At 47.4% G+C, this 15,816-nt stretch overlaps 1 protein-coding gene across 1 annotated transcript in view; it reads right to left on the bottom strand.

Moving 5' to 3' along the window:
• PSME4 (proteasome activator subunit 4) overlaps positions 1-15,816 on the bottom strand; it is a 1,396,200-nt gene that overhangs the window by 191,549 nt on the left and 1,188,835 nt on the right. Inside the window, exon 42 of the mRNA XM_069234194.1 lies at positions 9,252-9,380. Coding sequence (XP_069090295.1) covers positions 9,252-9,380 — 129 coding nt within the window. The remainder of the gene's footprint in view (positions 1-9,251; positions 9,381-15,816) is intronic.

The raw sequence follows: 15,816 nt of genomic DNA, 5'->3' as shown, positions 1-15,816 counted from the left end.
GTGGTGGTGCATCTCCCGAAGTGTGTGAGTTCGCTCTTTTGCAAGCTGCCCCTACTACCACTGAGTCTGGTGTTAATTGCTGCATGATGAACACAGGGTCTGTTGGTGGTGGTTTGTACTTTTTCTCCACCCTTGGAGTAATTGCCCTGCCTTTCACAGGCTCTTGAAACACTTGCTTGGAGTGTTTCAGCATTCCCGGTAACATAGGGAGACTCTGGTACTGGCTATGTGTGGACGACAGTGTATTAAACAGAAAGTCATCTTCTATTGGTTCTGCGTGCAGGGTGACATTGTGAAACGCGGCTGCTCTTGACACCACTTGTGTGTAGGCAGTACTGTCCTCAGGTGGTGACGGTCTCGCTGGGTAGCAGTCGGGACTGTTATCTGATACAGGCGCATCATAAAGATCCCATGCGTTAGGATCATCCTGACTCATTCCTGTATGATTTGGAGACTGCATCATTGGTGGAGTGGCTACCGGTGATGGTTGTGGTGAGCGTTGTGGTGATGGTGGTGGAGTTATTTGTTTTGCCACCTTTGATTGTGGTTGCTTGTCTTTCTCTTGGAAGGCAAGTTTTCTTTTAATTCGGATTGGAGGGAGAGTACTGATTTTCCCTGTGTCCTTTTGAATGTGGAGCCTCCTTTGAGTGTAATCTGGCTCCCCTGCCTCTAGTTCCTGTCCAAATCTGTGTCCTTTCATCTGTGAGGACAGGCCCTGTTCCTCAGTGTAGGAACTTGGTTTCGGCTCCGAGGCCGGATGTTTCGGTATCGAAACCTTTTCGACCGTCTTTTTGGGCTCCAAAGACACTTTTTTGCCTTTCGGTGTTCCGATCTCTCGGTGCCGACTCATTTCGGTGCTGCCCTCTCGGTGTCGAGATTGCTCTGACCCGGTGTCGAGTCTGTTCTGTGCCGGTATCTCGACCGGAGTCGGATGACTTCGACACATGCGTGCCCTTTTTCGGTGCCGATGGCCGGTCACCTAATTTTCGGGTTAAGCCATGGCCTGTTGGCGTCCCCTGGGCTTTAGTGAATTTTCCGTGAGTTTTGGGCAGTGACGTCTTACTCATGGTTCTCGGCGTCTGTTCGGGATCGACCTCGTCCGAGTCCGAATCTGCGATGGAGAAGGTTTCTTCTTCTTCCAAGTGTTGTTGTCCTGTCGGCGCCAACGCCATTTGTAGTCTTCTTGCTCTTCGGTCTCTTAGCGTTTTCCTCGACCGAAACGCTCAACAGGCCTCGCAGGTATCCTCTTTGTGTTCGGGAGACAAACACAAATTACAGACCAAATGCTGATCTGTGTAAGGATACTTGTTGTGACATTCGGGGCAGAAGCGGAATGGGGTCCGTTCCATTAGCCTTGAAGACGCACAAGGTCGGGCCGACCAGGCCCCGCAGGGAATCGAAAACCCCAAAGGGCCACCGGAGCTCTTCAAAATTCGGTGTCGATCTGTTGTAACTAACCCGATACCGAACGCAAACAATACCGTTGAATTTTCCGAGATTTAACTAACTTTCCGAACCGAAACACGGAGCGAAGAAGAACATGTCCGAACCCGATGGCGGAAAGAAAACAATCTAAGATGGAGTCGACGCCCATGCGCAATGGAGCCGAAAGGGGAGGAGTCCCTCGATCTTGTGACTCGAAAAAGACTTCTTCGAAGAAAAACAACTTGTAACACTCCGAGCCCAACACTAGATTGCGGGCTATGCACAGCATGTGTATCTGCAGCTACACATGCCATAGAACGTATATATATATATGCAAAGTACCTTTCATTTTATGTACTTACCTGCAAACAGAATCTTGTGGTTCGAGGTATAAATTAACAAAAATTATTTTTCTATATAAAATCATATTGGTCTGGAGTTAAGTCATTGAGTGTGTGTTTCTTCTATTGCTCATGTGTGTACAACAAATGCTTAATACTACCCTCTGACAAGCCTAACTGCTCGACCACACTACCACAAATAGAGCATCAGTATTATCTATTATTGCCTCTGTCAAGCCTCTGGGGAACCCCTGGACTCTGTGCACACTATATTTCATTTTGATATAGTATATAAAGAGCCAGATTCCTACAACAACCAACTGGACATGGCAGCCAAAGACAACGCAGTTGCCTTATCCTGCTTCAGCACCGTGAGTATGCTAAAGAAAAGCTTCAAGTGGCAACCAGACAGCATCAGAAAACCATCAATCAAGCCCTCATTACTAGCAAACTGGACTATGGGAACACACTGTACCCGGGAATACCAAATCAGCTCACAAGAAGACTTCATACCATACAGACTGCAGCAGACTTAAACCGAGCCCATATCACACCGCACACTTCAGGAAACTACAGTGGCTCTCGAAACACAAGCATGCACACTTCAATGCACTCAGACGGGCCCTGCTTACCTGAACAGCCACAAATTTTCACCAACCTTCTAGAACAGGGGTCTTCAACCTTTTTGGTAATAAGAGCCACTTATGCTTAATGAAATTCGTACAGAGCTATAATTATTATTAGGTAATCGTGACCAAGCCAGACTACATTACATTAGTGGCCACCCCACGCAAGATTACCAACAGTGGTTTACGTAAATTCACCAAGCAAGGTTGCCAGCAGTAATGCAAAAATGGCTTTAGCAATTTACAATACATCTAATGCGTTAATACAGGACAATCATAGCTGCAATGTACCTGGTACCAAGGAAATAATTCTAATAATGTCTACCCAACGCCTCATGATTTCTCACTCAAATATCAGCTTTAAACATATTTTATAAATCCCGCTATTTGTCATTAAACGTCAGCTGAGCATAGGAGTTATAAGAATACACACTTTTCAATTTTGGAATACACATATTATTTCAACCAAACAAAAGTCTTTACTTTGGTAGACTGAGCTGCAGCCAGTCAAGCTACTTACAGGTAGTGGGAGAGATACCAGTATCTCACAAGCTACTCACTGGAGAAGCATGTTCTAGACACTCTTCTGGAGTTCAGTTGCATACACCCCAATCATATACAAAGGCAGAGCAGGGGGTACACCTTCTTATACTAGGCTCCTTAAGCCAGAAAGGACCTCCCACAACAAATAGGAGGCTCTCTTCTTGATTACTGCAAGAAGCTGAAGACCTGGCTTTTCCGGTAATCACACCAGGTTGGCTCCACTTACTGCTACAAGCACAAGAATATCCTCATGGGTGAATAGAGTGCTATAAAATCAGATAACATAAAACAGAACTGCTACCTCTAGCTGGGCAAGCAGCAAGTGCAGTGTTATCAATGGCGTTCCTGCACCCCACTCAGAGTCCGTTTCAGTGTCCCAGACAGTAGGGAAATGAAGCGCACTAAGAAGCGGCAGCTACACAGAACCCTCCTCCACTAGATGGGCAAAAAGCGAGTGCAGTGTGGGCAATGGTGTTCCTGCACCCCACTTAAAGTCAGTTTAAGTTTCTTCACTTCCTGAGTCATATTGCAGTCATGGCCAAGAGTGCCTGGTTTCTGCTAAGGCCGGTCTCGAGAATCAGGCAGATCAATCATTTGTATAGGTATTGGTTCTTTCCAGGTTGAGACTACAGGATCTTCTCCTCTCAGACATCCCAAAGTTTAATTAAGTCTATTCAGAACAGGTCTTCATGCTGCGGCCCACTTTTCTACCCGTCTCAATGAATTTCACCACATCACACCTATCTTATTATCCCTTCAGTGGGTGCCTGTAGAAGTGACAACCCAATTTAAAACTGCCTGCATCACACACAAGGCACTGCATACTCAACTTCGCCTGCGCACTTAAGTGAAAAACTGAAAATTTCCAGCCCTAAATGGGGTTCAAGAAATGCCCAACCCCCTCCCCTGGAAACATTCACCTTCAAAAGAGGCAAATTCATGATCCATTTATTCTCCAGAAGTGCCACAAGAATTTGGAACTCCCTCCCTCCAACCTTGTGCATGACCTCATACCATGCTGCCTTGCTACCTTAAAAAAAAGGGCCTCAAAGCCCTTCTCTGTAAAAGACGCTTGGGTTAAATCCCTTTTGCTCCCACTCACTCAAATGTCTGCTTTCATTTTTCCTATGTTGTACCCCAAATGTACTGTTTGTGAACTGTACTCGATTACCGGATTTTAATTGTTCCTAGGTTTCATCTTTAATGTACTCTCTCTTGATGTGAATGTTGGATAAATGTTCACTTGTAAAGTGCTCTGGTGCTATATAAAGGCACAAAAATAACTAATATATTTATATTTTCTGTAAGCCACTGTGTATGGCATTTTGATAGCGATTTTCTGGACTGCAACTGTGTACTGCTTTGCATGTCGTGTTTCGATTGAGCAACCCTCTTTTCCCCTATTGTTTGTACAACTTACACATAAACTAAAAAAAAACAACAACAAAAACACAATGCATGACCGCTAAAATGCAAGACTTCAAGTAAAAAATGTTGAAGTATGCAAAGGCATTAAAAATAAAAGGTTTACAGTCTTGTGCAAAGTGACAAGGCTGAGAGTACTTATTTGCTATCGTTCACGATCATGCTATTTAAACCGATCAATTGTGATATGATTCTTGGTATATGGGACAAAGGTTGGGACATAGATGTCAATGAGGGATCGCAGGTGCGACTCCTGGCTTGCCCTTTGCTACCCCTGGCACAGTCCCTGCGACCCCGGACTTACAAGGCTCGCTGTGTAATATTTTATTTCTGAGAAGGAAAAACAAGAATTCCGCTGTAGTGCGGCATCCTATCCTTGAAAGCAAAGCTGCAGCTAGTGACACGTTTACCACGTTTGGTTTCAGTTTTGTTTTACCCAGTTTTAAGTGTCTACATGCAAAGTTGCAAAAGGCAAATTAGCTGACAAGTCACAACTGCAGTGCCTGGCGCCACAGAGATGGGTCTCTGAGAATAATGAGCTTGTATCCCTAGAAAAAATGTGCTTTCATTTGCCCATTGCTCTCAGCCCATCGATGTGTGTATGCTGAAAAGGGCTGAATGGAGCTGACCAACGCCAAAAGACTTGAGGAATTACATTGCAGTGCCACACTAGCACTGCTGCTGCAAAACACTGATTGGGTCACAAGCAGGCCAGTCCTCCACTGTGTGCTTTATTTTTTAAAGCAGTGTAGGAAAATGCCACTGTTGGCATGGTCACCCCCCACTTTTTGCCTAGTGTTGATGCAAGCTTTGATTGGAAGTGTGCCGAGACCCTTCTAACCGAGCCCCAGCACCAGTGTTCTTTCCCTAAAACTGTACCTTTGTTTCCACACATTGGCACAGCCCTGGCACACAGTTAAGTCCCTTTTAAAAGGTAGCCCTGTGGCCAGGGAAGGTCTCTAAGGGCTGCAGCTTGTATTATGCCACCCTAGGGACCCCTCACACAGCACATGCACATCTCCTCACAGCTTGTGTGTGCTGGTGGGGTGAGAAAGACTAAGTCAACATGGCACTCCCCTCAGAGTGCCATGCCCACAACCCACTGCCTCTGCATAGGTAAGTCACCCCTCTAGCAGGCCTTACAGCCCTAAGGCAGGGTGCACTATACCACAGTGCGGGCATAGCTGCATGAGAATTATGCCTCTACAGTGTCTAAGTCAATTCTTAGACATTGTAAATGCAGGGTAGCCATACTGAGTATATGGTCAGGGAGTTTGTCAAAAAAGAACTCCACAGTTCCATAATGGCTACACTGAATACTGAGACGTTTGCTATCAAACGTCTCAGCACAATAATGAGTTATTGAAAAATGCATACAGAGGCATCTTAGAGATGCCCCCTACATGCCGGCCCAATTGCTAGTGCTAGGTTAACTGGTCTCTGCCAGCCTGCCACTTCCAGAAAAGTTTCTGGCCACATAGGGTGAGTGCCTTTGTGCACTCTGTGACCAGGAACAAAGCCTGTCTTGGGTGGAGGTGCTTCACACCTCCCCCTGCAGGAGCTGTAACACCTGGCGGTGAGCCTCAAAGGCTCAAGCCTGGTGTTACAGCACCCTAGGTCACTCCAGCTAGTGGAGAATCCCACCCCCTGGACACAGCCCCTACTTTTGGTGGCAAGTTTGGGGAGATAATGAGAAAAACAAGGAGAAGTCACCCACTCAGCAACGTCCACCCCTGAGGTGACCAGAGCTGAAGTGACCCCCTCCTTGGAAAATCCTCCATCTTGTTTTGGAGGATTTAGCCCAATAGGGATAGGGATGTGCTCCCCTCTCCAAAGGGAGGGAGTACAAAGAGGGTGTAGCCACCCTCAAGGACAGTAGCCATTAGCTACTGGCCTGTGACCCGAACACACCCCTAAATTCAGTATTTAGGGATGACCCTCAACCCAGCTCTTCAGATTTCCTGAAGACCTCAAAAGAAGGACTGCTGAGCTGATATCCCAGCAGAGAAGAAAAGGAGACACCAACTGACTCGGCCCCAGCCCTACCGGCCCATTTCCTGCTTCAAAAAGCTGCAAAAGATGAAGCAACACATCCTGCAGGACTAGCGACCCCTGAAAAGCCTCCATTAGACTGCGTGCATCACCCAGGACCAAGAAACTCCAGTGGACAGCCTGGCTGTTCAAAAAGAAGACAAACAAACCATCTTTAAAGGGACTCCCAACTAATTCCAGAAGCGCGAGTCCAAACTACTCTACACCCGATGCCCCTGGACCCAGGGGTCCCCATGGCTCAGCTAGAAACTAACTAGCCAGAGAGGACCTCCAGGTGATTCTGACTCAGTATCCACCCTGGGCTAACCTCTCTAGACCCCCAAAACCCCCTGCATAGAGAATCCTGAGGATCCCCCCAACCGCGACTGCCAGGGACGAAGATATCCCTCGCCTGGAGAAGCACTGCACCTGTAGCCCCCAGGCCTGTGAGAAACCGACCACTGGTGCAGCAACGACCAGCAGTCGGCACTCACCCTTGTCCAGTCGGTGGCTTGCCCTAGCGGCCCCCCTGTGCCCTACCTGCAGCACCTAAGTGACACCTGCGTCCTTCCATAGAGTTATATTGAGAACCAGATGCCCTATTGGCACACTGCTTCCGGCCGCCCCGTGCCGCTGAGGGTGTGGTTTTTCTGCCTACTTGGGGACCCTCCAATACTCCTCCGAGACCCCCTATCCCCACCCTCAGAGAACGCAGGTACTTACCTGCCAGCAGATCAGAGTACCCCCTGTCGCCATAGGCACCCAGGTTATTTTGTCTCCTGTTTGATCTCTGCACCTGACCAGCCCTGGGTGCTGGGTGTTTAGGGTTGCCTTGAACCCCCAACGGTGGACTACCTATAACCAGGAGATTGAACCCATAAGTGTGGTACTTACCTCTGAAACTGTACTGTACTTACCTCCCCCAGGAACTGTTGAAAATTACACAGTGTTCACTTTTAAAATAGCTTTTTGCCATTTTAATTAAAACTGTGTACAATATAAAATCTATTCAAAGTCTCAACTATTACTATGCAAAGTACCTTTCATTTAATGTACTTACCTGCTAAATGAATCTTGTGGTTCTAAAAATAAATTAACAAAATAATATTTTTCTACATAAAAACCTATTGGCCTAGAGTTAAGTCATTGAGTGTGTGTTTTCACTTATTGCTTGTGTGTGTACAACAAATGCTTAACACTACCCTCTGATAAGCCTAACTGCTCGACCACACTACCACAAATACAGCATTAGTATTATCTAATTTTGCCTCTGTCAAGCCTCTTGGGGAACCCCTGGACTCTGTGCACAGCATATCTCATTTTGATATAGTATATACAGAGCCAGCTTCCTACGAGCAGTATAAAGCAACTGTTGTGTGGGACTCAGACTGGTAAATCTATAACTTACAGAAATGAAAAGCTAAGCATTTTTATGACAATGGACCACCCTGAAAAATAAAATAGACATATACAGTGGGTATTTTTGATCAGCTATATTCAGCATCTTAAGGATTAACTGAGTAAAAGTACAAGTTACTTACCTTCGGTAAGGAAATATCTGGTAGAGACATATTCTAGTGCAAGATTCCTTACCTTAGAATTTTCCCCCAGGTGTGAGACTGAATCTGGAGGTTTTTCTCCGAGCAATACCCTTGCGCGTCAGCAGGTGGCATCGATCGACTTTGCGGGCATTGTTGGCGTCGTAGTCGCCGTGATGACAGCAGGAGTAGTACATAGACGCAGCATCAGCACAGTGACGATATGCTCTGTGTGCATTTTTCAATAAATCCCACACTGGCATCAGTGTGGATTTATTGTGCTGAGAAGTTTGATACCAAACTTCCCAGATTTCAGTGTAGCCATTATGGAACTGTGGAGTTTGTGTTCGACAAACTCCCAGACCATATACTCTTTATGGCTTCCCTGCACTTACAGTGTCTAAGATTTGGCTTAGACACTGTAGGGGCATAGGGCCAGATGTACGAAAGGATTTTACCCATTCTGTGTGTATGGGAAAAAGCTTTCGTACATTTGCCCATAGTGCTCATGCAACTATTCCCTCACTGGTGGTATAGTGCACCCTGCCTTAGAGCTGTAAGGCCTGATAGAGGGGTAACTTACCTATGCCATAGTCAGTGGGGTGAGGGCATGGCACTCTGAGGGAAGTGCCATGGCGACTTAGTCATTTTCTCCCCACCAGCACACACAAGCTGTGAAACAGTGTGCATGTGCTGAGTGAGGGGTCCCCAGGGAGGCATAATACATGCTGCAGCCCTTAGAAACCTTCGATGGCCACAGGGCCCTTGGTACAAGGTGTACCAGTTACAAGGGATGTACCTGTGTGCCAGGGCAGTGCCAATTGTGGAGACAAAGGTACAATTTAGGGAAAGAACACTGGTGCTGGGGCCTGGTTAGCAGGGTCCCAGCACACTTTCAATGATAACAAGCATCAACAAAAAGCAAAACGGTGGGGGGGTAACCATGCAATGGGAGGCATTTCCCTATATGCGGTTATTACAAAACTTCTGCAATATCAATTATTGGGTTGACTTCAGGGTTAAGACCATATAGCATTACTCCCTAGGAAAATTTAGGGTAAAAGGTCATATGATGTCATTGCGTGTGAGGGTACTAAGGTCAAAGTATGTGTGATGTCACTTCCGCTACCTGTGGCATTTTGGTGTAGTGACGTCCATGGGTTCAGTGCTGCAAATTGTACATTAAACAATGTATGCATGATGATGTTACAGTAAGAGCCAAGACTTCTAAAATATGACAAATTGCGACACAGGATTTTACTGATGACATTACGAAAGAAACAACAACCACCGTAATTCAAAATATTTCCGAAGCGGCTTACCTGTTGCAGAGCTTGAAGGACAGACGTGACTTGCTCGGGGTACAACAGTCCCTGAGACATGAGTGATAAACATGTTTTTGCATCTCTTTTCAGTTCATCATAGTTGTTGTCATTTTCTACTGGTGCGATCTAGAGAAGACAGATGTGACAACAACCCAAACGGAAACGTTTTTAAGAACGTCATCACGCAGCAATGTAAAATAGTGTAATTCGTAACTTGCCGGACATGTACATACAACGTGTTGCTGTCAACACAAAATATCATCACAGAATACCGACCTATAGTCCAATAATTTAATAACTGGTTTATGCGTAGATAAGCACGGTTTGAGGGTCAGTGGCATTCAGAGGTAGCTAAAGAAATATAACTGAACAGAAGTGGGGTGGATTGGACAGTTTCTGGGTGTACAGAAACAGCAATGAGAGGTTTGGGGAGGCTGAAGTGTACTACTACAGGTTAAACATAGGTGGAAAGCTTTTTTTTAAGCAGAAACCAACAAGTTACTTTGGGTTGCGCCTTTTCTCATGGAGACTTTATCTAACAAGATGAGAAATCAGCGGTTAGAAATTTCCATCAATTACAGGTATATATATATGCCCATTTCGTCATTACACAAAATTTTGTTCATGTACCTTTCTAGTATTATTTTTTGTATAGTCTTAAACAAAATATTTTGAAGCCAACATCTCCATCAGAAGAATTCACTTAGTTTGAGATCCTGGGTGTTCTAACTTGGTGGTGCATCATAGAGGTAAATAGAATAGAATGGTTGTTTGGTGTAGGAAAGTGCCACTGTTGGCATGGTTACCCCCCCACTTTTTGCCTAGTGTTGATCCCAACTTTGATTGAAAGTGTGCTGGGACCCTGCTAACCAGGTCTCACCACCAGGGTTCTTTCCCTAAAACTGTACCTTTGTTTCCACAATTGGCACACCCCTGGCACACAGTTAAGTCCCTTGTAAAAGGGATCCTTGGTACCAAGGGCTCTGTGGCCAGGAAAGGTCTCTAAGGGCTGCAGCATGTATTAAGATACCCCAGGGGACCCCTCACTCAGCACATGCACACTGCCTTGAAGCTTGCATGTGCTGATGGGTAGAAAAAGACCAAGTCGACATGGCACCCCTCTCAGGGCGCCATACCCACAAAACCACCACTGCCTGTTGCATAGGTAAATCAGCCCTAAGGCAGGGCACACTATACCACAGGTGAGGGCATAGCTGCATGAGCAATATGCCCCTACAGTGTCTAAGTCCATTCTTAGACATTGTAAGTGCAGTGTAGCCATGTTGAGTATATGGTCTGGGAGTTTGTCATTACAAACTTCACAGCACCATAATGGCTTCACTGAATACTGGGACGTTTGTTATCAAACTTCTCAGTAAAATGAACCCACACTGATGCCAGTGAGGGATTTATTGAAAAATGCACACAAAGGGGATCTTAGAGATGCCCCCTTATGTTAGCCCAACTGCTAGTATAGGACTGACCGGTCTGTGCCAGCCAGCCACTTTCAGACACGTTTCTGACCACATGGGGTGAATGCCTTTGTGCACTGTGGTCAGAAACAAAGCCTGTCCTGGGTGGAGGTGTTTCACACCTCCCCCTGCTGGAACTGTAGCACCTGGCGGTGAGGCTCAAAGGCTCAGGCCTTGTGTTACAGTGCCCCAGGGCACTCCAGCTAGTAGAGATGCCCGCCCCCCCAGACAAGCCCCCACTTTTGTCAGCAATCCCGGCAGGAAAATTAGGGAAAAAATGGGAGGAGTAACTACCCGAGTTAGGACCACCCCTAAAGTTTCCAGAGCTGAGGTGACCCCCCTCCCTGCAGAAGCCTCCATTTTGGTTTGGAGGACAGGGACCAACAGAGATAGGAATGTGCCCTTCCTCCCCAAAGGGAGTGGGCAGAAGGAGGGTGTAGTCACCCTCAGGGACAGTAGCCATTGGCTACTGCCCTCTGACCGCTAACACGCCCCTAAATCTAGGATTTAAGGGCCTCACTGAACCCAGCTCACTAGATTCCTGGCGACCTACAAGAAGAAGCAGGACTGCTAAGCTGAAACTCCTACCAGAGAAGAAGGAAGACAACACTGCTTTGGCCGCAGCCCTACCGGCCTGTCTCCTGCTTCAAAGAACCTGCACAAAGACCAGCGACACGTCCAGCAGGCCCAGCGACCTCTGCCAACTCCAGAGGACTGCCCTGCAATTAAAAGAACCATGAACTCCAGAGGACAGTGGCTCAGTCTGAAGAAACCTGCAACCAAGGATTCCCACCTCACTCCGGATGCATGAGTTTTGACCCCTGTGCACCTGACACCCATAGCCCTTGTCCAGGTGGTCCACTTAGCAAGAGAAGGTTCCCAGGCGATTGTGAGCAAGTGCCCACCCTCGGTTGACCTCTCTACCCCTCCACAACGATGCATCACGGGGATCCCACCAGACCGCGAGCTCCGGACAAAGATATCCGACGCCTAGAGAACACACTGCAGCCGCAGCCCCAAGGCCTTCAAGAAACCAACCCCTGGTGCCTCATCATTCAGCAGGCGGCCCTCCTCCCAGTCCTACTGGTGGTGTGCCAGAGACACCACTCTGGACCTAGCCTGCAGCCTCTGAGTGACCCCGGGGTCTCCTCATAGACCAGCATTGGAAACCCGACGTTCTGTTTGCACCCGGCCACCCCTGTGCCACTGAGGGTGTGTGTGTGTCTGGTGCCTACTTGTGGCCCCTCCAGTACTCTTCTAATCCCCCCGATCCTACCTCCAAGTTGCAGGTACTCACCTGCTGGTTGACCGGATTCTGAGTACGCCCCTGTCTCCATAGGAGCCCACGTTAAATTATCTCAACTTTCACCGCTGCACCTGGCCGGCCCTGTGTTGCTGGTGGTGGGTTGAACCCCAACCAGTAGACTTCCTAAAACCCGGAGACTGAGACTGTAAGTGCTGTACTTACCTTTAAACAGATCTAACTTTTTTCCCCTCAGGAACTGTTTGAAAATTGCACAGTGCCCATTTTTAAAATTGCTATTTGCCAATATTTCAAAAACGGTATTACTTACCTATTTCAAACCAAGTATTGTTGATACCTGTGTGAAATACGAAACTTTTACAGTACTTAACTGCAACTTGAATCTTGTGGTTCTAAAAATAAATGAAGAAAATATATTTTTGCAATATAAAAATCATATTGGTCTGGACTTCATTGAGTGTGTGCTTCTTCTACTGTCTGTGTGTGCACATCAAATGCTTTGCACTACTGTAGGAAGCTGGCCCTGTATATGCTATATCAAAGTGAGATATAGTGTGCATAGAGTCCAGGGGTTTCCCAGAGGCTAAAGTAGATAATACTACAATGCGTCCTGCAATGGCAATAAGAAGGGCTGTCTTTAAAGTGAGAAGACACAGTAAACAATTGTGAAGGGGCCTAAAGGGAACACACATTAGGTAAGTGAGTATCAAGCTCAAGTCCCACTGTGGCATAATGAATGGAGTAGGCCAAAACGTGGTTAAGACCCTTGAGAAACCTCCCAACAATGGGAGATTTAAACAAGGAGGGTTGATCTGGTAGTCTGAAAAAAGCAGAGATGGCAGACAGGTAACCTTTAAGGGTGCCCGAAGCAGAGGGCTGCTGGGCAAGAGAGAGTACAAACAAAATAGCCTGAGACAGAGGTGCAGAAAAGGGATTAACAGACTTTTTGGTACACCATGCCACAAATTTGTTCCATCGATAGGCATATATCGTTTTGGTGGAGGGATGCATGGTTGACAAGATAACATTGCAGACTTCGGGCAGAAGGTCGAAAGCTGTCAACTGCTGCTCCTCAATATCAACGCAAGGAGGTGGAGACTGGACAGATTCAGGTGGAAAACCGTTCCCCGGTGCTGTGACAGTAGATCCTCCCGAAGAGGCAGACTGAGTGGAGGATCGATGGCCATGCTCTGAAGCTCGGGATACCATGCTCTCTGTGACCAGTCCAGAGCCACAAGGATTACTTGGGCCCAGTCGTTTTTTTATCTTCTTGAGAACTCTGGGCGAAAGTGGTACTGGTGAAAAGGCCTCAGTTCCACTTGAGATGAAAAGTGTTGCAAAGCGAGTGCCACCTCGGAAACTCCAGCACGCAAAACAGCTGACATTGCAAGTTCGCTGCAGAGGCGAACAGCTCTAACCAAGGCTCTACAAACTGCTGAAAGAGATAACACCACCTCCAGATAGAGATGCCATTCATGATCGACCATGCACAACTGAGTTTGTCTGCTCTGGCGATCAGAGTCTGCCAGAAGTTGAACCGCCAGTGATATGTCCTGACATTCCAGCCATGTCCAGAGGCATAGAGCCTCCTAGCAAAGGGTCCATGACACCACCCTGCCCTGCTTGTTGCAGTACCACATGGCAGTAGTGTTGTCCGTGAACACTTGCACCACGTTCTCTTTTAGAGAGGGAAGGGATGCTTTCAAGGCAAGCCTGACTGCCCTGAGCTCCAGAAGATTGATGTGGAGCCCGGACCCCACTGGAGACCAGACACCTCTGATTTCCGTTTCCCCCATGTGGCAGGCCCATCCCAGGAGCGATGCATCTGTCACTACTGTCAGATTTGGTCGGGGAAGGGAGATGGATCTGCATTTGACCAAATTACAGTTTGAATGCCACCACTGCAGATCTTGCACAGTTGCCTCCGAGATTTGGACCATGTCTGAAAGATTCCACTGATGCTGCACCGACTAGAACGTCAGGCTCCACTGCAGAGCCCGCATATGCCACCTGGCATGTGTGCACAGCAGGATGTAGGAGCCCATGAGGCCCAGCAGGATGTAGGAGCCCATGAGGCCCAGCAGCCTCACAGTCGGAGTAGGGTTCTGGACCCTTTGTCAAGATGCACTACGTCTCTGGACATGGCTGGAACATCAGGGCATTACTCTGGTGGTTCAACATCTGGCGGGTTCTCTCAACCCTAGAGCGGACGAACTCAGCCGTTTGATGCACCGCCGATCACAAATGTCATCTCCATCCGGAGGTGGCGCAAGGTATCTTTCAGCAGTGGGAGGAGCCTTGGTTAGATCTGTTCGCCTCAGCAGAGAACGCACAATGTCAGCTGTTTTGCGCTTTGGAGTTTCCAAGGCGGCACTTGCTCGGAGATGCTTTTCTACTCGAGTGGAACTCTGGCCTCCTTTACACCTATACCACTTCTTCCTGAGTTCTCAAGAAAATCAGGAACGACCTGGCCCAAGTCATCTTGGTGGCTCCAGACTGGGCATGGAGAATATGGTATCCAGAGCTATTGAGTATGGCCATCGATCGGCCACTCAGACTGCCTCTTTGGGCAGATCTTCTGTCGCAGCAGCAGGGGACCGTTTTCCACCCGAACCTGTCCAATCTCCACCTTCATGTGTGGAGATTGAGTGGCGACAGTTGGGGAGGTTTTATCTTCTACCCAAAGTCTGTGATGTTATCTTGGCAGCCAGGCGTCCCTCCACCAAAACAGTATATGCCTGTCGTTGGTATAAATTTGTGGCATGGTGCACCAACAAATCTGTTGATCCACTCTCTGCCACTTTATCAAAGGTTCTTTTGTTCTTTCTTGCTTTGGACCACCAGGGCTCTGCTTTGGGGATGCTTAAAGGGTATTAATCTGCCATTTCGGCCTTTCTTAGGTTACCTGATCAGCCCTCACTCTTTAAATCTCCTATTGTGAGTAGATTCCTAAAAGGTCTCACCCATTTATTTCCTCACACTCCATTTGTCATGCCTCAGTGAGACCTCAATCTTGTCCTTACTTTTTTAATGTGTACTCCCTTTGAGCCGATGCACAATTGTCCCTTACGGCTCCTCACCTTCAAAATTGTCTTTCTTGTTGCCATCACCTCTGCTCGCAGGGTGAGTGAGCTTCAGGCCCTTTTGTCCAAACCTCCATACTTGTCTGTGCACCCTGACAAAGTGGTGTTGCGCACTAGGGCTTTTTTCCTTCCAAAGGTGGTTACGCCTTTTCATGTGGGCCAGTCCATCATCCTGCCTACTTTCTACGCACCCCCACATCCTTCCCATGAGGAGGCAAGACTCCATCGCCTGGACCCAAAAAGTGCGTTGGCGTTCCACCTTAATCGGATTAAAGATTTCCGGGTGGACGATCAACTCTTTGTCGGGTATGTGGGTGCAAAGAAAGGGAAGGCGGTGCAAAAACATACCATCTCTCGATGGGTACTTCTTTGCATCAAGGTGTGCTACACTTTGGCCAAGAAGCAACCCCCTGAGGGACTGCGTGCTTATTCCACCAGAGCAATTGCTGCTTCCACTACGTTAGCATGCGGAGTTCTTGTCCTGGATATCTGCCAGGCAGCTACGTGGGTGTTCCTGCACACGTTTACTAAACACTACTGCCTGGACAGTCTGGTCCGTCGGGACAGCTACTTTGGTCGTTCGGTGCCGCAGGACTTCCTAGTATGATCTTTGTTCGCAGCCTACCACCGAGAATGGCATTGCTTGGGTATCTATTCTAAGGTAAGGAATCTGCAACTAGAAGTCCCTATCAGATGTACAAGTTACTTACCTTCGGTAAAAAAATATCTGGTAGAGACATATT

This window comes from Pleurodeles waltl, chromosome 5 (assembly GCF_031143425.1).
Source record: "Pleurodeles waltl isolate 20211129_DDA chromosome 5, aPleWal1.hap1.20221129, whole genome shotgun sequence".
NCBI lineage: Eukaryota > Metazoa > Chordata > Amphibia > Caudata > Salamandridae > Pleurodeles > Pleurodeles waltl.
The sequence above is the reverse complement of the archived record's forward strand: the minus strand, read 5'-3'. Positions and strand labels throughout refer to the sequence as shown.